At 36.6% G+C, this 26330-nt stretch overlaps 2 protein-coding genes across 2 annotated transcripts; both read right to left on the reverse strand.

Moving 5' to 3' along the window:
- Nucleotides 1–1553: 1553 nt before the first annotated feature.
- LOC131856354 (glycine-rich cell wall structural protein 1.0-like) lies at nt 1554–20337 on the reverse strand. The gene is made up of 2 exons (XM_059208109.1): nt 20068–20337; nt 1554–1937 (listed from the first exon to the last, which is right to left on the reverse strand). Exons 1-2 carry the CDS (start codon nt 20335–20337, stop codon nt 1554–1556), a joined length of 654 nt encoding a protein of 217 aa, XP_059064092.1.
- Nucleotides 20338–20651: 314 nt separating this feature from the next.
- Nucleotides 20652–25188, reverse strand: LOC131030830 (uncharacterized). Its single transcript, XM_057961750.2, has 2 exons — nt 22887–25188; nt 20652–21779 (listed from the first exon to the last, which is right to left on the reverse strand). Exons 1-2 carry the CDS (start codon nt 24607–24609, stop codon nt 21088–21090), a joined length of 2415 nt encoding a protein of 804 aa, XP_057817733.2. The 5' UTR covers nt 24610–25188; the 3' UTR covers nt 20652–21087.
- Nucleotides 25189–26330: the final 1142 nt, after the last annotated feature.

A 26330-nucleotide genomic window follows, 5' to 3' on the forward strand; every position in this document is an offset into this window, starting at 1 on the left:
TCCAGTAGATATGAGGTAGACTAGCTTCCATCATCATTGTTCTAACAACATCCAAGATAGTTTTGTTCTTCCTTTCCACAACTTCATTCTGCTGAGTTGTTCAGGGAGCAGAAAATTATCTCCTTATACCATGCTTCTCAGAAAAGTTATTAAACTCGTTGGATGTGAATTCTTCACCATGATCTGACCTCAAACATTTAATCTTCAATCCTGTCTCAACTTCCACTTTAGCCTTAAAGATTTTAAACTTTTCAAATGCTTCAGATTTTTCCCTTAGAAAAGTAACCCATATCATTCTAGAATAATCATCAATGATTAGCATAAAATATCTATCACCTTGAAAACTTTTAACTCCAGCAGGGCCACACAAATCACTATGAATAAGATTAAGAACATCATTATATTTATCTTGTATACTCCTAAAAGAGGTTCTGACATGTTTACCCATTTGACATTCTTTACATACCAGATTATAGGGCTTCACAATCTTAGGTATATCTCTAACTGCCTTAGTTGAATTGATCTTCACAATGAAATCAAAATTCACATGACACAACCTTTTATGCCATAGCCAACTCTCATCAATTTGTGCAATCAAACATGTCTTCTATGTTAGAGTATTCGGGTATTTACTTGATTAATTAAACATTATTTGTTTAATTATTTAAGTTCCCTTTATCTCTTTTACACTTAAGCTAACTTTAGGTGCATATAATTAATTGTTTTAATTAATTATAATGTGCAAACCTAGGTTTTCCCTTTTAGGGTTTCTTGACCTATTAAAGGTTGAGTTCTTTCTTTTCATTGTATGAAGAAGGATTATTATTGACAATACATTTTGGAGCATATTTTTCATGTGTATTCTTTCCTTCTGTGATTTGCTTCATTGCTTCTCCTTGTAACAAGTTTTTCAGCTTGCAGAGATTATTCGGGCTCCTGTGGTGTTGTATTTTTTCAACTCCTATATGGTATCAGAGCTTCAGATCTGCAGCTACCTGTTCTTGTTTTGAGAATTTTTGCTTTGGAAGCAGATCTGAGGTTTCAGAAAGTTTTTTATGCACCTAGGGTTTGACCCTTTTTTCTGAGCACTTTGGGCCTAAACGGACCTCACCATCATATGCTCAGACGGCCCAAAAACCCCTATGGTCATATAAAATTCGACCTATTTTGGTTCCTAAGCCTCTGGGTGAATTTTTTTTCTCAGATCCAAGCCATACGACCCTGGCACACAGATCGAGAAAAAAATTGAAATTTTTTTTTTTTTTGCCTTTTTACGACATGCAGGCCGGATTTTTGGTTTTTTATTAAAAAAAATTTATTGCAAAAAAAAAGGTTTTTTAAAAAAATGTGGGAAAAAGTTTTTTGGGTACCGCAGGGTACTGGACTGATAGGCCTGTCAAACCTATCAGTCCGGCCCCTGCGGCCCTGCCGGCAGCCCCTCCATCCTTTTCCGGCTCCCTACACCTCCGGTTTCTGGCCCCTGCCACCGGCGTCTTCTCCTTGCCGCCCGACACCCTTCGGCGGCCCTGCTGCTCTTCGGCTGCCGCTACTCCCTACGCCTGCCACCTTCTGCATCGCCGCCGCTGGAAGCTTCCGTCGCCGCTGCCTGCGGCCCCTGCCTGCCTAAAATGTCTTCTCCCCACCGCCCGACACCCTCCAACGGCCCTGCTGCTCTTCGGCCGCCGCTTCCCAGCAGCCCCGCGTCCCCAGCCGCCGCCTCTCCCTGCGCCCGCCATCGCTGCCGCCTGTAGCCCCAACTCCCTGCTTAGCCTGCAGCCCGCTGCCATGCAGCCTCCGCCCTGGCCCCCGCCGCTCAACTCCCAGCCGCCGCTCCTCTCCCTAGTCGTCGCCCTGTAGCTCCCGGCCCGCCGCCCACGCCCAACCGCCGCACCGCCCGACCCCGGCCCGCTCCGCCCAACCACTGGGGACGCTCCACCCTGCCATCAGAGCTCCGCCTGGCCACCACCAGAGCACCGCTCCCTAGCCACCGAACCACCCACTGGCCACCAGACCCCTTTTTTGGCTCTTTCAGGGGAGGATTTGGTTTTTTGGCCCTATCTTGGGCATACGGAGTCATTTTTTTGAAAACGAATAGGCATCAGAAAGCTGGTTCCGAGGCCGACCTCATGGTGTTGCTAATTTTTTCAAATTTTACTATTTGACTATGTTTTTTTATAGTCAAAGTGAGGTCTCTTTTTTGCACTCCGGGAGACGTAGAATGAGCATCCGACCTCCATTTTTCGAAAACTTTATATTTTCGGAAAGCTTGTACTATGTACTTTCCAGAAATATGGGTTTTTTTTTCCAGATTCTTCTCCATGCATATTTTATTCAATTTTTTTCTTTTAAGCACTCTGGTGAATATCGTGGTTATTTCAGGTCCTAGGATCTCTTTTCTGAATAGGGTGTCTCTGGTTTGATTCTCGTTTCTTTTTCCAGTCTTCTTATCATTGTAGCATTGTATATATGCAAACACACTAAGATAAAGTGTCATCATGCATTGTTTACTTGGAATCTTGCATATCTTGTGTCTTGTTGTACATGCACTGTTGATCAACTGCCATGAGGGGGTTGATGTTTGCCTGTTGTTTGCCATCTTCCTTTGTCAAGTGAGTGTTCCTTCCACGACATTCACCTCATGATGATGTGTCTCAGCACCTTTGATGTTCTTGGTTCTTCATCATGTAGTTGTTTTTGGCTGTCCTTTTCAATGTTCCTGTCCCTCTCCCACTTCCGCAGTATGGGGAGGTTTATCCTATTGGTTCTACTGCTTCTGTGGTTTGATTGATCAGCTCTTCAAGCTTTGGTTTCTCATGCCATTTATATCTTCGATTTCAAATGTTTTGCCTTGTTTGCCTCCTGATTCGAGTAGTGTCATTTGAGGGCACTCATATAGATTACAGTCTTCTCTACCTAGTCATGTTCTAGTTTAGTTGATGTTCTTCAGATCAGTAGTTATTCTTCGACAGAGTTTGCAGGGTCTTCATGCTTCAGTGATATTCTTTTCCATCTCTTTTTGGAGTAGAGTTTTGTTCCCACGTGGTTTTCTCTATTCTTCCAATTCATAGAGATTGCATTGTATTTGGGTACCTGATCAGGCCTTGTTGTCGGGACCCATCTTTATTGCTTTCAGTAGTTGTTCTAGGTTTTAGCTTCTCCCTCAGTCTAGCTTAAGGGGGGTGTTAGAGTATTCAGGTATTTACTTGATTAATTAAACATTATTTGTTTAATAATTTAAGTTCCCTTTATCTCTTTTACACTTGAGCTAACTTTAGGTGCATATAATTAATTGTTTTTATTAATTATAATGTGCAAACCTAGGTTTTCCCTTTTAGGGTTTCTTGACCTATTAAAGGTTGAGTTCTTTCTTTTCATTGTATGAAGAAGGATTATTATTGACAATACATTTTGGAGCATATTTTTCCTGTTTATTCTTTCCTTCTGTGATTTGCTTCATTGCTTCTCCTTGTAATAGGTTTTTCAGCTTGCAGAGATTATTTGGGCTCCTGTGGTGTTGTATTTTCTCAACTCCTATATTCTCACCGGAATTCAAATGAAGTATATTACCTTTTGTCTATGTACCGGTTGTAATCTCCAAACTAGATCTGTTAATGATTTTGCATTTTCCATCCTTGAATTGTAATTGAAATCTTGTATCCACCAATTGTCCTACACTCAAAAGATTATGCCTTAAACCTTAAACATAATAAACATTATCAGTATTGTTCTTACCATCCAATGATATAGTTCCTTTTCATTTGATCGTACATGCTTTGTCATCTCCAAATCTAACCAGACTGCCATCATATTCTTGCAAAGATAGAAACTTCCCTTTATCTCCAATCATATGATGTGAACAACCACTATCAATTACCCATTCATCCTTGTCTTCAATTTTAGCAGCAACCGCCTTCTCTTCAAGTACATTCTCTTCCAGTGTCGGAACATCTCCTTGATAGCCAAGAACACCCATTCCTTCCCATTGCCAAAACCACTAGCATAATATTATGTCGGTTCATCATCAGAATCAGTAATGCTTTCCTCATCCACTATGTAGCATGATTTGTCTTTGTTTTTCCTGTACTTATACTTGTTCTGATATCCAGGGCTAAGTTTAAAATATCTTCTAACTCTTTCTTCAAATCTTGAATTCCTTTTAGGACATCTAGATGTAAAATGACCAATCTTATTACATGCAAAAAATTTAAAATGTGTTTTTCCTTCATACTTACTTCCTACTAATACTTTAGGTACTCTTCTAGCAAATAGTGCTTCAAGTTGCTCAAACTCATCATCTTCTCTCTTCATATCATCCAATTCCTTTGCATATAAAGTTTTCCAGTCTTTCTTACTGGTTGTTGATGCAGATGCATGAAAAGCAAGTTCAGACTTCACAGCTCCAAAAGGTCCAAATTCTTCAAGCTCAAAAGCAGATAATTTTCCAACCAAGATATCTTTGTTGACAGATATATTAGTCATTGTTCTCAATTCATTAATTGCAATAGCCTTCATCTTGTAAGCTAGTGGTAGGGCTCTCAGAACTTTAGAAACAATTTCATCTTCACTCAGAGTTCCCCGACAACATTGAATTCCCATAACAATCTCATTTACCCTTTCCATAAATGCAGTAATCCTTTCATCTTCTTCCATCTTCAGGTTTTCATATCTCACCCAGTAACCATCAAGTTTAGCAATCTTCATAGTAGGGTTACCTTCATTAAGAGTCTCCAACTTATCCAATATAACCTTTGCAGATGATTTGTTAGTTAATCTCATTATTTGCTAATTAGAAAGTGCACACAAGAGGGCTTCTCTTTCTCTACAATCATTCTCAAGCTCTTTATCCAAGTTTTCTGGAGGAGGATTTCTAAATGTCGGATTATGAGGTGTAACACCATTCTGTGTGATCTCCCAAATCTCCTTGCCAAGACATCTCAGATGAGTCTCCATCTCAATCTACTATGTAATTTGTTCCATCAAGCCTAGGAATATCTCTCTGAAAGATAACTCCAGATGAACTAGATGAACTTGAATTGTTAGTCACCATAGGATCTTCCTCAAGCGGTTAAGCTTTCTTCAAAGAGAACCAAAGCTATGATACCAATCATTAGACAATTCAAATAACCGGAAGACAACACTGAAAGGGGGGGTGAATCAGTTGTCACCGATTACTAGAACATTTAGCAATTAAAACTTTAATATCAGAACCCAAAACATTAATATCGGAATAGCAGTTAAACCAATTAAGCATAAACAATAATCAAAGAATAAATACCATCCACATGACACCTTGATTTATACGTGGAAAATCCGGTAAAGGGAAAAAATATGGTGGGAAGCCTACCCATAGTCAGATAATACTTCTATAGTAAGTATGTGAATTACAATTGAGGGCCTGCACTTGCAGGAAGACCAACAGCCTAGAGTGCACTGCTCGTCACAAAAGGAGTCTCACTAACTACATACAAATTCAGACTACAATCCGGAAGAAGGAATGAACTGCAAAGATAGAATCTCCTATGCCTGAGTACAGTTCTAGTTAAGCTCAATACCGAAGGACTAAATCCTCTTAAATAAACCCAATTCGATCTCCAATGATCGACCAAATCCTCTTCCTGAATTATTTTACATTATTCGTACATTACATATTCATTTCCCATCCGCTGACCATATACCATGATGATCTACAATGAGATCTTACATCATATATATACAAACCCTCGACCATAAACAATTAGGTCATCCACCAGACAATAAACCAATTACATAATTACAAAACATGTCGACCTTAGACCAAACAAATAATATCCAACACATAAGACATCCTAGAAACACATCGAGAGGTCCAATCCACACGTTACATTAAGCTAGTCCATAACCTAGATCAATCGGGAGCCAATATAGGTCCACACGCTAAAGCAATGATCCCAATCCGCCAAGTATCGAACATGATCAAAGATCTTCATCAAAAGCTCTGCTAGTGAAACCCTCATTGGAACCACAAGCCAAGCTTCCAAGCAAACAAGATAGAATCTGATCATTAGACCAAAACCAACTGACTGAATATGAACATGAGTAGCATGAATAATCCAATTTCATAACCAAACCATACCGGATCATGTCGTATCCAAACCAACCAGAAACCACCTACCGGGACTAGAATCCACCTTAACAAATTAAATATAAATGATTTTAGGGGATGTTATGACATCTATACGAATTGTTAACTCCTAAAATAAACTCTTAAAACATATTAAAAAAATTATATTAACTATGTGAATTCTATTTTAAGTTAACCCTTTGAATTATATTCAACAGGACCGTAAATACATGTCCATGTACCTAGTTAGTTGGAATTTTTTTATATATTGAAATTATGCAGAAAAAATTACTAGTTAGTTGGACTTTTAATTCACTTGTTTTTCTCGAGATAAACATCTTTTTTTATATATTTATAATCAATGATAATCAATGTACAAATAATTAATGAAACGAACTGGATTTTTTTTTATATTAAATATAGAGAAAGAAACATTACATAAAAAAGATCACAATATTAAATTTATTTCCATTGTTTAACAAAATATTGAAATAACGTAGCTCATAGACAAAAAAAAAAATGTAGCTCATAGACGTTGCGATCCTTATTGGATGTTATCACTTGCAGCCAATCCTGACATTATGTTTTTTCAAATACTTCTTTATCAAGCACTAAAAATATCTTTTAGAAAATGTCATCTCAGAAGTGACACTGAGTTTGTTCTTTAACTTTAGAGAATAAATTAGAATAGACTTGCTGTTTTTTTATGATAAAAATTAAATCTTATATCCACACAAATTAATAACTATTTAAGCTATTTCAAAACATAATGATTATGCTAAGTATCCTACCATGGCACGATGGCAGCAAGAAATAATAAAATGAAATAGAAAGCATTTCTATATCCATAAGAGGCAAAGTGAAATGAATTGGAATTTACAAAATTATCATTAATATATATGTTTCGCACATTTACAATTTTTACATGTTGGAGTCCCTCAAAAACTTTAAAGCCAAATGAGTGAGGTTACGAGGAAATAGCCAAAAAAACAAAACTACTAAGGGGTCGGGGATAAAGCACAAGCAGTGGACACATTCATGGTTTACCCTAAGAATCTTTCCCTCCCTCTATGTAGAATTCTTCATACATTATAAGCTATGATAATTCTTCAAGCCATCTGTAGTCTGGAAAGTCATCCAAGAGAAACCATTTCCAGTGAAAGTCCCTACCAATCCGCGCCCATTTTCTATGATGCGTTAACTGCTCTGCATTCAGGTTCAAAAGAAAATTTTGCCTGACCACTGTTTGGTCAGGGAGGAGAAGCTTGGTTAATTCATTCCCCCAAGGGATCCCCACCCCTACTTCTGCAAAGACGACAACAATAAAGTCGTCTCCAAGGAAGTCTTCTTCAAACACCTTCCTTAACAACAACAACATATCCACCTTGCCTCCTCCGAGGTCCAGAAGAGATGCCAAGAACCAGGATGTAACATCCATGTCAATATGGTATCTATTTTCATTTCGCAAAAACTTTCTGCCCAACACCATCCTCATAGCCTCATTAGTGAACATCCCAACCTCCTTACACACCGATTGGAGGGTTGGGTTTCTAATGGAGCCCAAAAAGGCCCTCTGGTCCTCCGCAGACATGCTTTTCAAGTGGATAGGAGTGTCCATCTTGAGAAATCAGAATACCAAATTATACAGCCTGAGCCTATAGACCTAAACGAGAGGTAGAATTTAACTACCATGAGCTTCGACGATTTATCTACCAAAGGATAATTGAAGATGAAAGAAGCAGAGATCATCTATAAATAGTTGAAGCTCTTGATTGTAATAATTCCTTCTCTAATCGTATTAATTCCCATAAAAAAATTTAAATCTTTCATATATCTCTGCAAATCTTTCCCATTATTGCACTAGTGTGCGAAATTGAAAACAACTCTAAACCAGTACCAAATACCATATTGGAAGTCATGTTTAATTCATGGGGGCAAAGTGGATTGCAGTTAGTGACAAGACATATACTAAATGACCAACATTATCGACTGTGACATTTGATACATGTCTATTGAATCTAATTCCATTCCATGCACTTTTTGGAGAACTACGTTCTCTTCAAAAATTTGGGCTGAAATAAAACTTCAGTTATTGATCTACGATCATCGAACGGTTTAAAATCATTGATGGATTTTAGGTACGTGTGATGTGTCAATGAGGTCGCACTTATCGATACATCGTGCAGAGTCCGGACTCAATGCGATGTGATGTGTTGTGATGTGCCTTGTCTATTAATGGCAATGAATTCATAAAATTGCCAATAAAATATATATTTTTCCATAAATAACGAAATAATATCCAAACAAATTAAATAATTTTCAAACAGTGGATAAAAATCACCAATACACTTAAATAATTTTTCCTTCATAGTAAAATTTTTCGCCTATAGGCTTATATATTTGTTCCTTTAAACGAAAAAACATCCGCCTCCTATAATATATATATTTCCCCACAGAACAAGGTATTTTTCGCCAAAATTTTATGGAATTTTTGTACCCTAGAAAAAAATTGCCAATACAATTTAAATTTTTTTCCTACTTTGAAAAAAATTTCGCCATCAATATGAAAATTCCCCCCCCAAAATAACGCCTGATTCGCTAGGGTTTTACACTTTTGCCCGGGGGTTGCTTTCTTAAAGTTATCCCTAGCCTTGAGGATTTTGAAAGAAGGAGAGGGAGTTGATTAGCCCCAAGGGTCAACCCCTAGGCATGAGGAGGAGACACATGGGCATGAGGCTCAAAGTGAGGGGAATGTGCCACTGGGAGAGGAAGAAGATTCAAGAGAATTGTTATTTCTTTAAGGTTTATTGAAGATGATGAATTCATAAAAAACTCTTGAATTTAAATATTTTTGGATAAAAATGAAAAATGAAGGAGTTTGAAGAAAAGAAACAAGTGAATATGATGGACACTGATGAAACTTAGCATGATGAAATTGCAAGGAGAACTTTTGAGGAGTTTAGATTCGATGAGATAGATGTCACCCATGAGGAAGCTAGATAAATGATATTGAAAAGCAACATGTTAATTATTCTCGGGATGATTGTGAAGCAGATGTTCTTGTTATATTAGGTTATGCATCAGGAGGACCCAATACTAGTAGTTGAGTTTGACTCAAAGCAAGGAGTAAGGGGAATGGGGTATAACCCCAAAACAAAAACTCTAGCAGCTTGGGTGATATTTAAAGGCACAGATAAGCCAAAATTGGTTGATATGGTCCAAGAGACCAAGGGTACCACTATATTGAAAACACTAAAAGATACCTCCCCATTGGAGGTAGCCACCATGACAATGTGCTCTACCATGTTCACTAGAGATGTTGTGAAAAATATGCAACAAAAATTAATTGAGTATGAAAAATTCAAGTTGATATGAATTTTGGAAATAAATAGATTATATATTGAACATGTTAAGTTAAAGGATCACTTGAAAGGTGGAGAAGCAAGTCAAAGTAAGGCACTAGTCCTTTATAGTCATGCACTACCAAAGCTAATTGACAAAAGGATTGATACTAAAAAATGGGTTGAGCAAAAACAAAGGTATAAAAAGGAACTTGGAGAACTCAAGAAATTTAATGAAGAAAGCCAAAAAACAATGTCACAACAAACTCTCTATATGTTGAAAGGATATTGATAAATAGAGTAAAATATATCATGGATAAAAAAGAAGATGTGTACAGAGGGTATGAATCATTGTTGAAAGCACTTGAAAAGGTGGCAATCATTGCATCATACTTTGGTCACATTATGTAAAGTGTCGCAAAGAGACCCAAGTGCTCCCGTACTATTAAAATGACTGAAAAGATGGTGAAGAATGTAATTGAGGAACTCAACTATATCTCTATAGAAGAACCAAGGATAAATTCTAAGATCAATTCCTTCCAAACTGTCAAACACTGGACCTTCAATTGTGGATAAGGATAAGCACAATAGAGACCTTAGTGATTGGAAAAGTGACTTTAATCAAATGGTTCCATGGATCCTCACTCATATGCAGGGAGAAAAATATGTTAATGCGTAGTGTCTCAATGTTTTTCTAGACAAGGTAATAACACTTGATAATGGATACACAGTTTGTCTCAAAGGAGTCTGCCATAATGGATAAAAGATGGAAGGACCGCATGGTGAATGTTTTGGAGGTGCAGAGGTATAAATGGCCTAGTGATTAAGATATTTTACTAGTGGGAGAACTAGTACTCGAAGCCCTGTGATGATTGATGTTGTAAAATGTCAGCTGGTGGATATGAAGTTCACTCAACTAAAAATAGAACCTTGCCAGACCCATTGGTCATGGGTTGTTGTTCGGAATATGATGATAAGGACCGCACTTATGTTCATTGGCTATTCTCATGTCTTATTCTATTTTCTTGTGTTAAAACTTTGTTTTAAGTACAAACATTTCAAGTGTTTTAATTATTCTTTTCAAAAGACTTCATATTAATTAATGAAAAGGCATGTCCTTTCATTTTGGGCAGGTAAAACTGAATTGTCATTTTGTAATGGCCTAAAGCTTGTTACTTCTACCACTTTTGTATATAAGGGAGAAACCAAGACCAATGAAGGGGTTGGAAGAAATCATAAGATAGAACACAAGCAATACATCTTTGTACCGTTTTTGTAGTGGTGATAATACAATTTGCTAGGATCTGGTTTTGTTCTCAATTGTTTGTATGGTTATATTTGCTAAATGTTATATGGTTGTCTCCAATTTGATTTCTTTCATATTACTTAAATTAGTGTATCAAGGATATTTCTGATTTATCAAAGAACCTCTCTTGCTCTATGTGATTTATTCAATTGGCTTTTGTAAGGCAGAATTAAAATCCATTTAATAGATCACAGTAATTTGGAAAAATCCTTGATCAAGAAGAAGAACCTAATAACATTAATTTTATGCATGTTTAAGCAAAGCATAAACAAATAATGTGCCAAACAATTTGAGACATAAATAGAGGGAAGCCACATATCATTCTGGACTTCGTTGCCTTGTGAAGAAGGCACCAATCATAATTGTTCTTAGAATTTTAATCTGTGTTTTCAATTATTTCTTTTTACTTTTTGCAGTAGAGGTAGGAGTTAAATTTATTTTTTGATTATCTATTTCAAACCCTCATCATAGAATGAAATAGATTGGAGAAGGGTAATCTAATTGAAGGATGTAGTCATACAAACCCTACAATTTGTATGAGGATCATAATCCACTTTATTATCATCAGTGGTTTCATCAGAAGTAAACAATTGTTGATTATAAGGGTACACCCACCAAGGCATAGTAGAGCCTAAATAGCAGAAGATATCTACCTTTGGGAGATTCTTGTTTGTTGGCTCAAATAATCATGAAGCCTGATTATAGAATTTGGCATACTCTTAAACATGGTTTTCCAATCTATTGATTTGGGAACCAACATAATGTACATTGGTGCACCTATATTGTGTTCTAATCTATAGCAAACCTTTATGGCATCTACTCAACCGCATTATTATCCTTGTTTGGTATGATTTGTAATATTGTCAAACATTTGTCTTTGTATTTGAAACATGTTTGCCATTCCTATTTATTATGAAACCTATTTTCCAAATCCATTTGGATCACATCTCCAATTCATGGGAATGTTTTTGGTCCCGTAAAATTTTAATGCAATATCAAATGAAGAAAAAGTTCTCTTACTCTCTCCAAAGTGTACCACTAGGCTTCCAGTGTATTGTCCCATACATAAATTTTATGTAAATATGTTTAGATCTAAAACTTCCTTAACAAAATTTACTATAAAATATATTCTATAAATTTTAAAACAATCCCACACAAATTTGATGTTAAAACATTGAATTTTATAGTGTTAACAACACGAAATTTCCACAATCCATGATATCAATATACTTAACTTTTGGTTTTGACTATGTGACTATTATGAATGCATAGTCAATTGTAAATTTTTAATCATGTGGATCACCTACTTAATCAAAATATAAATAAACTAGAAGATCTCTTCTCTAGCTATATCTCATCTTGAAGATAGATCATGGAGCATGATCCAAAATGTTGATGATAAAAAAATGTCACACAACCAAAACAAAAAATCTAAGTACATTGATATCATGGATTTCACACAAGCTAAGCCAAGAAGATAATGAATATTTGAACACATGAGATAAAACTTCACCAAAATGTTGGAGCTAATTTATATTCAAGAAATGTACAAGAAAATGCTAGAATAAATAAAAACTATAACAGTACATCTAAATATGAAATCTAGAAATGATCTTTGTGTGTTATAGCTCCATTCTCTACAAATTTGCAATTGCAAATATTCGGATATATGCTAAAAATCCAAACACAACCTTTGAGTGTAATTTTCCTCAAGAAACCAAAGGATTTTTGTCCTTTAATCTCCAAGAATTTGATGATTTTTATCCTTAAATCTCGTAGTTGAACACAAATGTTCAAGTCGTGAAATTTTCAAAAAATTGACAAAATATATTAATTAAAGAAAATGTTTGACTAATATAGAAGTCGACGCACAATTTCCATCTCATTATGCCCAAAAATCATAAAATATTTTAGCATTCTCTTCTAGATTAGGCCCACTAAAAGAGTTGTCATAATCTCCTCTTACACTTGAATATATTTAGCTAATGATAAGAGATTTCCACAATCCATAGAATAGATAGAAAGTTGTTTCTTGATTAAATTGTGTTCAAGATTTTTTATATAAAAATCTTGAACACAATTTAATCCATAAACAACTTTCTATCTATATTTAGCTAGTCAAAGATGACTTTACACCCTGCAAATGCCATTAAAATTTGTCATGAATATTTCATAATGGATATTCTATTTCCATTGTTAACTTCTTATAATTCTCTGTTAATTTCTATCTTATTGATTCATCTTATTTGCCAAAATTATCAATAGTAACTCCTCATTCATGAGAGGTCAGATCTCCCCAAAGAAATTGCCATAAAAGAAAATGTGGAGCAAAATCACATTTTCGTGAATCCTCATTCCCCTTCTTGAGAAAATGCGTATAAAATAATAATATTTCAATAATTATTTGGTCTTTTTTATAAAAAAGGTAATTCAAATCCAATTTAAAAATTTCAAAAATAATTAATTTTTTTTATTGAACAATGCTAATTACATTAAGAAAAATATAGCAATTGAAATTAACTGCAAAGAAATGAAGAAGATCATTACAAATCAGCAATGATATTATTAGCAAATACAATATTAGCTATTACATAAGTAATTGAATGGTTTTTCAGCTATCTAGAACACCTATCCATCGCTGAGCAGCAACAAACACTAAATAACAATGATTGAAGTGAGTGTTGGCAAGAGACACTGTATCGGTGAAGATTTGTGCATAGAGATTGTTCTGAGGTTGTCAATGATGGCAACTCAGATCATATATCATATCCGGAATATGTAAAAGTGATCTACCAAAAGTTTGAGAAGTTTGTTATTCATTTAAGTCTGGAAGGTGGAATACAGAGTATGGGTACATTGTGTAGATCTTCATTTTGGTTGCTTAATTTTGGTTGCGATGAAAGAGGTAGTTGTTTGGATGTTCAAGGAAGCTTATTTTAAAATTCTAGTCTCCAGTATTGATTCTTGTGCAAGATAGATGATCTGGTAACCGGTAATTTAGGAAGAACAAAGTTATTTTGATGTAACATGTGGTGCATAATCTTTGGGTTGATTTTGGTGATTTGTTTTGAGTTTGAGCTAATTGAGTTGACATCTAAGAAGCTTATTATAAATTTTTTTAGGTCCGCATATGAATTGGTAATCGGATTCAGTCGACATATGGTTACATGTTTCATGTTGCATGTTATTTAGTTTTTGGAAGCTGACATGGAAATTGATTTATTTTGTTGGTGCGGATATATAAGACTGATTCATTTGAGTGTGATATGATGGTATGCAAGAGAGAGAAGATTATATGAGTGATCGTGTGAAGTTTTGTGTGTGATTAAAGGTTTTTATGCTATGGTATATGACATAGCAGCGGAACAGAGCAGAGAGATAGAACAGTGGTAGAAGACTAATTGCGCTTAATCGAAACTGCAATTTGGCATATGTAGATGTTATTCTCCAGTTCAGACATTCTTGTTATCATTTGTAATCTTTGCAAGGCAGTGAGCCTTCCTCCGGGGTTGTAGCCCTCTCTTTTGTAAATGAGCAGTGAGCTTTAGGCAGTGTGCCTGAATGCATGTGTATTCCTCTCTTGTAATATTATTATACTCCTGATCACAGTATTATAATATTGTGGGTTCCAATCCCACCATGGCTTTTCCCTTTCCGGGTTTCTACATAAAAATTATGGTGTTATGGTTTTGTTTTTCTTGCTTTCGGTTTCTGCAATTTTGTTTTATTCATTTGTATCTGGTGGTTTAAGAATCAATTTAAGAAACTCGTTAATTGCAAAACATTGATTCGCCCCCTCCCCCCCATCCTCAATGTTCATTGATTCAACAGTGAGCAAATACAAAAGAAATGGAATAAACATAATTTGTTTTCAAATTACACCTGAAATTTGAAAAGCTTTTGTAGTTGTCTGGAACATTTAACATCTATTGCATGCATTTGAACAAACTGATATTTAATCTCTTCCAAAAGCTTGTTGTGGGTGGTCTCCTTCAGTTGAGAGCACAAAGAAACGAGTTGTACATTTCTACTTCCTAATGAAAAAGAAAGAAAGAAACCAATTTGAACATCCATGAGGTTAACGAGAGCCTATGAGATAGCCTGTCTAATCAAAACCAACTTTTGCAGATCAGTTCTTTGCTTATGCAAGTAGATGATAAGTGCTCCCAACTTCTTGATATACTCCTCGTTGAATAAATTATACCACATGCTAGTGGTTAATATATTGGAAAATTTATCCCTATTGTCTTTGAGTGCAACACACTCTAAGATAAAATGCTTTTCAGTTTACACATTCTCAGAGTTGCAATAAGTTCCAACCCTTTCTTCCCAAGCCTCTTTTGGCCTTTTCCACCGTTCGATCTTACAACGGAGTTGATGAGAGTTAGTTCTAAGCTGAGGAATAAGAATTTTAGCTTTCCATGATATACTAGCCCCTATGTAAACTTTTGAAGATGGTCATGTTAGGATAACCGGTGAACAACTGAGAGGGGGGGTGAATCAGTTGTTAATAGATTATAAAACTTTAAGCACACAAAACCTTTTACCGAAATGCATAAACCAAATACTAGAATAGCAGATATATCAATTAAGCACAAACATAAATCATAAACCAAATACCATGCATTCATAACACATAACACCAAGATTTGTACGTGGGAAACTCGGTAAAGGAAAAAACCAAGGTGGGAAGCCTACCCACAGGTAGATGATACTTCTGCAGTAAGTATGTGATTACAATAAGGGGCCTACACATGCGGGAAGGCCAACAACCTAGAGCACACTTCTCATTACAAAGGAGCCTCATTGACTACAAAAGATATCCAGACTACAATCCGGAAATAAGAATGAACTACAAGAATAACATCTCCTATGCCTAAGTACAGTTCCAGTTAAGCTCAATGTCAGAGGTCTTAAACCTCTTACACAAACCCAATTTGATCACCTATGATCGACCAAAACCTCTGCATATGATTACAACTTTATTCACACATAGATAATCCCATAACCACGACCACATGCCACGATCTACAAAAAGATCTTACATCATATTTATACCAACCCGAGACCTAAACAATTAGGTTCGCCACCTAAAAGATAATACAATAAATCCATTACATAAACCCGCAAACAAATGATAATCCAAGCTGGCCTAAGACCGAAACAACATTAACCAAACAATAAATCCAACCGGTAATGCATTGGGAGCATCCACCAACACGTTACATAAACCGGTCCATAACCTAACAAAATAGCATTAAGTCCGGACCCAAAGTAGGTCGCCATAAACCAAATGCAATACCACCAATCAACTGGAACACGAACAAGATAGCCATCATCATCCTGAAAACCTTCTAGAAGCTGCACCAACACCACTTATCGAATCCATTAAAAGAACTTCAATAAAGCTCCATCGGTAGAACCCTTACCGGTAACCAAAAGGCTTACTAGAACATATGATAGCTTCCGGATCACCAAATCCCATTTCGGATCACCAAATCCCAAACCAACTGAATGTGACATGCATCTGAATGACATGAATGACCGAACCAAACCAATTCCACCAATCGGAATATACTGGATACAAATCTCCTGATCATCATAAAATTCCAACCACTCTTCTGGAACCTAGTAGATAACCAAAGAAGCTAGTGTTGACATCAATGACAAACATCAATGCAACACATAGTCAATTCCTCCAAATTCCCAACAGATCATACGTGGTGTTGAGCTCATTGATATAGTATTATTTCTTTCTTCCTAGCCCAATACCCCAAATTCACTTATAGAACTTATGCATAACGAAGGCCTTTATCTCTTTGCTATTTGTGGGGCACATATTCAAATAAATGTTCCATTTCCTCATCCATTTGATGTTTTGTTGCATCCATGTCTTCTTTCTTTTGCATAATATGTCATTGATGACAACCTTAAGCGATCTACCTTCTCCCATTTGCTTGATTCTTTTTAAATAGCTAATGAGGCGCACCATAGTAATTGCTTCAATAAGGGTAGCTCCTGTTTCACTTAACATGATATCATAGGGAACTATACTCTTAATTTTGAACTTACTTGTGATTAAACATTTTTGAATTCTCTCAATTTGCTTTCATTGAGAGATTGGGGTACTATTGGCCCAAACTTCACACCCATAAAGGACAACTGGCAGCACTGACAACTCGAAAAGAGTTTGGATGGTTTTCCAATCCCATACTCTGCCTCTCTACATCTATTTTGAAGAGCATAAAATGCTTTCCAACCTCCTAAAGTTATTTTCTTCCTGCAACCTTCCCAACTAAGATTTTTGTTGAAATCAATTTTAAGGTATTTGTAATCTGAAACTTCTTCAAGAGTGTTGCCTTTAAAGTAAAACTTGTGCTAATGTTGTTTTCTTCTATTTGAGAAAACCATTAATTTCGTCTTGCTAATGTTAACTTGCATTCCTACCATGATGCAAAAATGCTCAAGAGCTAATAAATTCTCTTGCAAACCAAGGGTAGATTTAGCAATCAAAATGAGATCATATGCATAAAAGAGCAGCGTTTCACAAATTCACCCAACTAAATACCCTCACTATCATGTTTAACCATTGTTCAAACTTGTCAATATATAAGCCAAAAAAGGTGGGCGATAGAGGGCACCCTTGTTGTTGACCCCAATATCGCTCCTTAAGCTATTTGAAATGCCAGCTGAAGTTCTGATTTTGACTTTAACCTCCTCATAAGACTATGAACAACAACCCTAAGATGTATAGGTGTTGTTTATTTTTAACTTTCTCCTCCCACCCGTTCTTGATTCTATACGTAACATGCCCCCTACTATTCTTGAGTGGGAGTAAAATAATATTGTAATCGGATTCTAATTAGATTCCGAATAGGGTTGGGCCCTTCTCTCCATCAACACGCCAAACACATAAACTTAACGTGTGCACACTCCTATAGGGCCGACCCTATATCAGCAAACATGAAGCGTGGGAAAATAAAATAATAAAAAGAAAGAGGTTGGCGCCAAAACTAATATTGGGCCAACCCAATATTAGTTCCCCTTCCACATATAAATAAGGATTCATTTGTATGCTTTTATTATTCATTTTTATATCAACACATATGTGAACTACTACCTTTGCAATTTTGGTGCGAAATTTGATTGAAGGTGAAATACATCTGCTGCTAGTAGGTGAAGTATACTTGTTGCCAAGTGAATTAACTTCAGTCACTAGGGCAAGTTTACCATACAAGTATAATGCGAAATATCTTTGCTCATAAGAGGGTGCAAGATTATCCTTCTAAATGTGTAAACTATGTGTGCACTTGGAGCTTCCCAAGTGTGAAGAAGTGCAGACCTTAGTACAAAGGATGGTATGCAAATTAGTATATAGAGAGTGCAGATGCAAGTATGTAGGGCAGATTGGTGCGCACTTTGGTGCGGGCTGGTCAGTACACAGACGGTGTAGTGCAGATGCAAGTATGAAAGGAAGATCTAGGGTTGTTTGTGTACTGACCTAGACATCTGGATCTTGTTGTTGTTCATCCTTATCAGCCTAACAGATAAGTGTGTAATCTGCTTATTTGTGAATAATTCATAATTAGATCCGAGGATCTATTCTGGCTGGGTTTTTCCTCCTAGGAGGTTTTCCCAAGGTAATGGTGTTTTGTCTTATGGTTGTTCATTTTGCCTACTTATTGTTTATTACTAATTTGTAACTACTTAACTAACTGCAAACAATCTGAAAGTAGATATTAATTTCTGAATTCTAAACTTACTGTTAATCTGAAAGTGGAAAAATTCAACAATAGGAATCCCAAGTTCTTCCATTCTATGTCAAAGATTGTTTCTAGGGGCCATGTTAAAAGCCTTTTTGAAGTCGACAAAGCAACAAAAGGATTCATCCCTGACCTCATTCAAAAGCTTGTTGTAGGTGGTATCCTCCTTCGACTAAGAGCACAAAGAGTCATAGTACAACTATAACTTTTCTACTTCCTGATGAATAATATGATTATAAAAAACAACTAAAAAAATTGATTTGAATCCAAATAATTAAATATATTTTCCCAACATTTTTTCCTTCCACAAATATAATTTAATTGAGAATAAAGACATCACACTCATATAAATTGAAAATGAGACATTACACTATATAATCCCTTATCCTTGCGTCCAATCTTCCAAACATTCTACTACCACATCCTCATAGAATATGTTCCTTCCTTTCACACTTGTCTTCCAGGGTTAAGGCTTATATTGATGTGTGTGGAATAATTCTACACTCACACATGAATGGGAGATCAAGAGGGCTTCGGCCCTAGCTCACCCGGTTGTGGATTGCAACTTAAGGCGTGGGTATGCTCCCCATGGTCTTGAGTTCGAGTCCCCGACTGTGTTAACTCTGTATGTGTTGCTACCTTGTGAGTGGGTCGTACACACTGGGGGATTAGTCTTGCTTCGGCAAGGACACCTCCAGATTCCACGATAGTGAATATAAAAAAAAAATGGGAGATCAAGAATCAATATATGTGATAATTTAATTGAAATAGAATTATGTTCTTTGTCATCTTTTATAATAAATATGTCATTTTATAAACTAGTCAATAAATAAAAGACAATCTATTCAGACCTCTGTCTACGAGCACCCATATTGTATCATTGATCATGTTTTTTAATTAATTAATAATTAAAATATAAGAAATGTTTATTTTTTAAATAATTATTAAATATGATCAATGATACAATATGGATGAGTGCTGCATGGGTGCTGCATTGCCTCTTATCCCATGGGTCCAAAAAAAATTAGGAAAATACAGCCCAAGTAGAGCCAGTGAAAAGAAAGACAAAAGTCATCCCAAGAATGAATAAAAGCCCACTTACTGTTATTATAATTATATATCATCAGAGACTAGCGTGAAGTAAAACTGTGGACAATACGATTCTATTTTAATGTCCCAAGACTCGTCCACTTGCACATGTTTAAATCCTTACATATTTATTAGTGGTTCTGTTTAACACCTTTTAACTACCAACACCATGGATCAAGTTGTTGGAACACATTATTTAAATAAATTAAGCTGTTATGAGCACGTTATTCCAATTCAGTTGTTAGATCATATCAGTTTAATAGTATTGATCCAATCCTTCAATCCTCATTTTTCAGGAATCAAGCTGGCCCATGAGACTCCCCCTTATGACCAATTCACCTATACAGGAAAATGTGAAAATGTAGAGAGCATAAGAGAAAGTATAAATATTAATGTGATTTCTTTTTTTTTTTTTAATTGGTGAAAAACAAGGATTTTTAGTCTGGTTTTTGCTTCAAGTGAGATCACAAACAGGGACCTCATCCCCAGCAGTAACGCACATCCTTCCTCCTTCATGCCCTCCTCTTCTTCCTCTTCTCCTTCTCCTCCTTCCTCTTCTCTCCATCCTCTGTGGGGTATGCTCTTCTTCCTCTTCTCCTTCTCCTCCTTCCTCTTCTCTCCATCCTCTGTGGGGTTTGAACCTTCATGCTTCATGCCCTCCTCTTCTTCCTCTTCTCCTCCTTTGTCCTCTTCTCTCCATCCTCTGTGGGGTTTGAACCTTCGTGACAACATTAGCATTGCCACGACTTCACCATCACACCTTGGGTCAACCTCTAATGTGATTTCTTTCTTACTTCACAACAAAACACAGATTTCTGATGTTGGCAAATCTTGCCCACCATTTTAATTGATGCTACAATTGTTGTTTCATTGCAGAGAGGAAAATCTACCCAAAAAAAAAGAAAAAAAACTTTTTTCTGCAGAGAACTTAAAAATTTGATGGAAAACCACTGTCAAACATACAACATCTGCTAAAGATTATAATGAGATTTGGCTCCATCCTATTGAACAATTGTCTTCAACAAAGCAACATAATATTGTGACTCAAAAAATGCAACAAAGCAGACTTTGCCTGCAATATATTCTTACAGAAACATTTTATACAAACTAGAATAAATATCTATTTACCAGCTACTCACTAGTCTCTTCCCCACAAAACTTAACAACACATCTCCCGGAACTATTTCCATCAGAAGGGAAGAAGATTACAAATTCAGGTCCCTGTAAGATCAGTTTCACATGTTTCATAAATTTTTGAGTATTGCCTCTAGGAAAGGGTGTCAAACATATTTTCTTGCTTGTTTACATCATGAATGTGAAACTCCCAACCCCCCTGAAACACAAAAGTTATGTTTCAGAAAAGTTTGTACAAAAAGTAGCAATGCCTTTTTCCATGCAATATCCAGCAAAAGGGCACTTTGCTTGTTCCAGGCACTGCCACACTTTTAACCACCTTGCTCACCCTGAGCATTTTTTATGGTCTTTGCGTTAACCTCGTGCCGAAGTTGCGGGAATTATAAAAGGGGTCGGAGTGACAACTATATTTCTTTCAGGATTTGAAATATCTGTGCTACCTGCATGTTGCACAAATTCTGCAGGCGACATTTGGGTTCCATGGCATACACAAACTATTCTAACTTGATTACTGCTGTAAGATAAGATCCCACTGATTGTTATCCCCTTTGGCCCAATTCCTGTGGTTGTGACCCTGTGGAAAGTGTGTAACAATCCATTGTCTAATTGAGAATTCCTTGTCGCTTTCAAATCGGAGTTATTGTCTTGATCTTGTGTTTCATTTTTAGAATCTTGTGTTTGTTTGGTTTGCGTCTCCTCTGAAATGTGGTCAGGCGCAGAATGGCAAGAAGAATTTTGTTTCTTCTCATTTGAAGGAGAAACAAAATGTGTGGGTTTCTTCTTGCTTGGTGCATCAATTGTCCTCTCCTGAAAGGTTTTGGAGGGTGGGTTTTCAAAATCTGATTGAGCTGAACTGCAAGGAATTTTCTCTGCTGCCTCTTTTAATTGTGCTTGTTCTGCCTTATGAGATACACTTACTTCTGAGATGGACAAAATCTGACCTTCAGCCTTGCTCACAGATGGATATCTAGTTAAAGATTGAAAACCCTTCTGAGATAGCTCTACTGATTTAATTGATTGACTCTTTGTCTCGTCACTGCTTGATCCTGCAAATAGTTAAGGCAAAGAAAACATATCAGGCCTGTAAGATAAATGAAGAGGAAAGAATTCACCAAACAGATCATTTTCTTTCTCATAGCCATTTCAAAGAGCCTCTTGACTGATATTCTTTGGAACATTCTATATTTAATACTAATAGGAATGCAATATAAATTAATAGAGAAAAGGAAACTTCAAACCCCATCATAGGGATCTTGCCTAGATGATTGAAGACAGAAAAGAAGAATACAGTTATCTGCACAGTCCACCATAGGAAATCAAATTTGCCTGATCAAATTCACCAGGTTGAGAGTTTGTCAAGTTCTTCAAAGTTTGGGTTGTTTGAAAGCAATACTCATCCCCTCAAGGGCATTAAGGAAATTTTAAAAAAGGAATTAAAAAAATCTAAAGTTGTTTTTTTCATGTCAGAGCATCCGCTAATGGGATACTTGAGCACAAGAGGAAAGGTGGACTCTAAATACAGAGGGTTTCTGTCTGTTTTCACGTCTGCAAAATTGATTTGTTATGGAATGAAAAAATCTTAATTTTTTCTTGTAAAATTTTGCATATTTTAATTGAACTTTTGTTTGCTGAGGTTTTCTCTACATTTCTTCAAAATGTATTGATTTAACTCTTACTCTTTAAGGTTCTAAGTCATCCATACAGCATTTGTGACTTTGTTTCTTACTAGTGTAATTGAGGGAATCCATTTGTCTAGCACACCCCTGTAGATTCAGTAGAGTTCTCAGCGTGTCCTTTTTAACAGTTTCTAACGGTAACTCCTGAAATATGTAGTTGATCTTCTATCTATATGTATGAACTAGTATAATTGAGGGGAATCCATTTGTCTAGCACACCCATGTAGATTCATTAGAGTTCTCAGTGTCCTTTTTTACAGTTTCTAAAGGTAACCTGAAATATGTAGTTGATCTTCTATCTATATAGATTTAAGGTACATGATTATTGTTTTCCAGATCTAAACAGAGGTGTCATCCAAAGATTAGAGATTTTTTCCAGCACTTAGTACTAAGAGCCTGGGTCATTAAAAATGTTTTAAGCTTAAAAAGAACAAACATTTGTCATTTTATTCTTAAAAACTAAGTAAAGAATCTGACCTTCAGAAGATTTTCTATCTTGATCTGGAATTGAAGAACTCGTGGCCAACGATCCTCCAGAAGAATGAGAGTTTTGCACTGATGCTGGTGTTCCCTTGGCCTTTGGCGCCGATAGCCAACTTGGTAGAGTTCCATGAATAGGCATTTGGGAAGGTGGAATGCCGAAGGCAGAAGCAGGCTGGATAACATTAGGCATATGTGGGACATTAGATTTGGAAGGTTCGGAACCTGTCGGCTGGATTGCAGGTGTCCAGTAAGGCATCATATATGGGATAGAGAAACCAATTGGCAGAGGCATGCACTGACCACTGGCACCAGCCATTGCATATGGATAAGTAATTGGTACCACAGGAAATGGAAGATTAGTATAAGCTACTGAAGTTGAGGGTGAGGCCGAGGGTGAGGCTGAGGCTTCACAATTTGTAGCCTGGCTTCTCGATATTGTGCTTTCACAATCCTCAATATTGGAGCTTGAGCTCTTATGCCCATTCTCATAGAGATTATTAGAGTTCTTCTCTTCACTGCCAGAGTTTCCTCTCCCTGGGCTATTGGTATTCCTTGTAGAGTTTCCTCTTCCTGGGCTACTGCTCCTTCTTGTAGAGCAATTGCCATTAACGTTACCACCCATTAACTTCCTAGTTTCAGTGTGATCTGGAACACTAACTTTAGTCTCCATATCAAAATCATAGGGCAAGGGGTCCATGGAACCATTCCCACTTTTTTTTTTCTTTACCCTTTTCTCCTTTTCAATCCATGGTTCAACCTCTTTGGAAACCTTCTCTCTGTCTCTTTTCAAAGATCTCTGAGTTTCAAGGAGAGATTTAGGTTTTGATTTTCCTTCCTTGCGATCCATCTCGTTTTGACTTGTTTGAGTGGTGGTCGATAGCTCAGGATTCAGCATCCATTTGTTACTAGAAAGAATTGCACCAGAACTAACAGGAAAAGAAACAGAGACCTTATTCTCTGAAAAAGATTTACCTTCATCTCTTCTAGCCTTTTTCTCTTCTCTTTTCTTCCTAGCCTCTTGTCTCCTCAAGGCATGCATTTCTCGTTTCCTCTGCTGCTCGAGAGCCTCCTTTTGCCTCGTGGATTGAACACTCTCCTGGTTTTGATCAGGCATTAGCACATCAAGACTTGGCTGTCTATGAAGAACAGAAGACGGTGAAGGCGTCATGAAACCTGCTCCGAGAGTTCCAACACTGCAAGTCCTGAGGATCCTAGGATGCCCTGTTCCATTCTGAACCATGGTGTTGGGCGCGCTTGTATGCATGAAATGATGAGGCCAAGCTGGTTTCCCACTGGACTCATTGGGGAGCACTAATGGTTTCATTTCTTCAAAGCTGACTGCACCACTCAGAGACCTTGACAGAGGAAGGGGACCTGAAGTAACAGCTGCAGAAGGCTTATTTAAATTCCAATTATTCCAGATCTCCCTTCTTCCTGAATCAATATCAATTCCTGCAATATTTCTTTTGGATTCCTCCCCAGACTCATCAAAGTTTCCAGATGCGAATTTCCTCAGGCAAGGCTGCAGATTTCCAGAAGGATATTTCTGCAGACAGGGATTTTCCTTCTTCTTATCCTTTGACTTTCCCATAGATCCTCCCAAGGATAAATCTAAGCTCAACTCTAATTCTCCATTCAATTCATCCCCGCCATCATCCTTCTTCAATAAGAAATCCTTATTCATTGACAGACTCTCACACTCGATTGCACTCGCCATCTCACCAACAGCTTTCTAAACCCAGCCCAAATATGCCTTGCTACATTTCTACAAAAGCAACATTATTCCAGAAGTCGCTGCTCCTGAAATGCATGATTCCACCATTAAAAAAAACACAATCAATCTCTGTGTTACAGAAGAAACACGGATTCCCAGTCCCACTAATCACTTAGCTTGTTCCAATTTCTCCAAATAACCATACCTCAAAGGATGAATCAGAAAACACCCACAGACACACCACCACTCTGAATAACTTTCCAAACCAATTTAAAACTAAATACAGAACTCAGAAGACAGTATCTGATACACCCACAGAGACCACGAATACCACCTTTTCTCTCAAACCAAAAGTCGCCTTCCAAAACCACCCACCAATCCTTACACCCAATGGGCTCACATTACATTACCCAACTTTTCTCTTTCGCTTGCCATGTGGAGAAAGCAGAGGACAACAACACAAAAAAGGCCTTCTCTCCCACTGACAGCTCTGATATCTTAAGATGAAATCCATCAACGTGCCAAGCCATTTCTTCCTCCTTTCCTTTTTAAACAGCGACCGGCTTGACACACACTTTTGTCTTAGATTTTACATGCAGAATTATGTCGCCTTAATAGAAATTCCATTCCAACTGCTAGTGCTAGGGTAAAGTTATTAATGCATATTCTTGATGTACCTAAACTCACGCCAATTTTAACGAGACCGCTAAAAACACGGCCCTCCTCCAAAGTTAGCGGTGTTTTTCCGGATACTGTCTTTTTCGTAGTCAAACTTGAGTTGTGGACCCTCATCCCCTCTCTTATCTGCCACGTGGAAATAATCTGGTATGCGGGCCCCACATTTACCAAAATATTCGGCACGTGGAAGATGCTGAACTGTATTGCACATCTCCCGATGTGGTTGGGGCTCGCAAGTTGGACCCCGCGAGTAAAGCGCACCGTCCCTGCTGCCCAGTTTGCCACGTCAGATGCTTCTGTTTTAATTAATCTTTGGAATTTGACGGCCTGTGGTCCTTCCTCTTTTGTAGGTTTTTTTTTTTAATTGAATAATGCATTTTTTTTTTTAAGGTTTTAGACAGAAATAAAAAACAAATTACAATATGAGTTTTGGACGGGCCGTACTCTTTGGTTGCCGTATTTTCACACAACACACCTATATAATTTTATTTTTCACAAAATTCATATTCCTGTAAGGAAGGAATTTTTAATAAAATTTTAAGATTCTTTTCAGAATGAATTTTTTTTCTATATAATAGCTCAAATTCTTAAAATGTAATGATTCTATAAGTATAGAGTTTTTGGTGATTTCATTTTTGTTTAAGCTTATCTTGGCTATTAGTGGCACATTTTTTGGAATTATTTATTAAGTTTGGTAATCTTATGTATTTATTTATTTTTTAAATATTTTAAATTTGTATTAATAATTATTTGTGGAGTTGAAATTTGAGAGAAAAATCTAAAATAAAATGTTAAAAATAGGAAAAAAATGTGATAGTTGCTTATTTCCAATCTCTTTTTTAACATAACTTATTTCTAATTTCTAATCTCTAGCTAATCTATCAAAATAGGAAAAGATTCTAAATTATCATTTTCTCACAATTTTGAATTTGCATGTGAAAATTTTAAATGCTTAGAATGGACTTAAGCAACCATGGGGACATGAGGAAATGAACAAAATTGGATCAATGTATGATATTTGGAATTCCTTGGGTGTTATTTCAAAA

The sequence above is a fragment of the Cryptomeria japonica genome, chromosome 7 (genome assembly GCF_030272615.1).
Source record: "Cryptomeria japonica chromosome 7, Sugi_1.0, whole genome shotgun sequence".
NCBI lineage: Eukaryota > Viridiplantae > Streptophyta > Pinopsida > Cupressales > Cupressaceae > Cryptomeria > Cryptomeria japonica.

What these genes read in the sequence shown, in the direction of transcription:
- LOC131030830 (XM_057961750.2), bottom strand. Translation starts at nt 24,609, where the DNA reads ATGGCGAGTGCAATCGAGTGTGAGAGTCTGTCAATGAATAAGGATTTC. An exon ending in AGATAGAAAATCTTCTGAAG is followed by an intron (nt 21,780 to 22,886) that starts GTCAGATTCTTT and finishes AACTATTTGCAG; the next exon opens with GATCAAGCAGTGACGAGACA.
- LOC131856354 (XM_059208109.1), bottom strand. Translation starts at nt 20,337, where the DNA reads ATGCTAATGTTGTCACGAAGGTTCAAACCCCACAGAGGATGGAGAGAA. An exon ending in TGGGGATGAGGTCCCTGTTT is followed by an intron (nt 1,938 to 20,067) that starts GTGATCTCACTT and finishes CTCTGATGGCAG; the next exon opens with GGTGGAGCGTCCCCAGTGGT.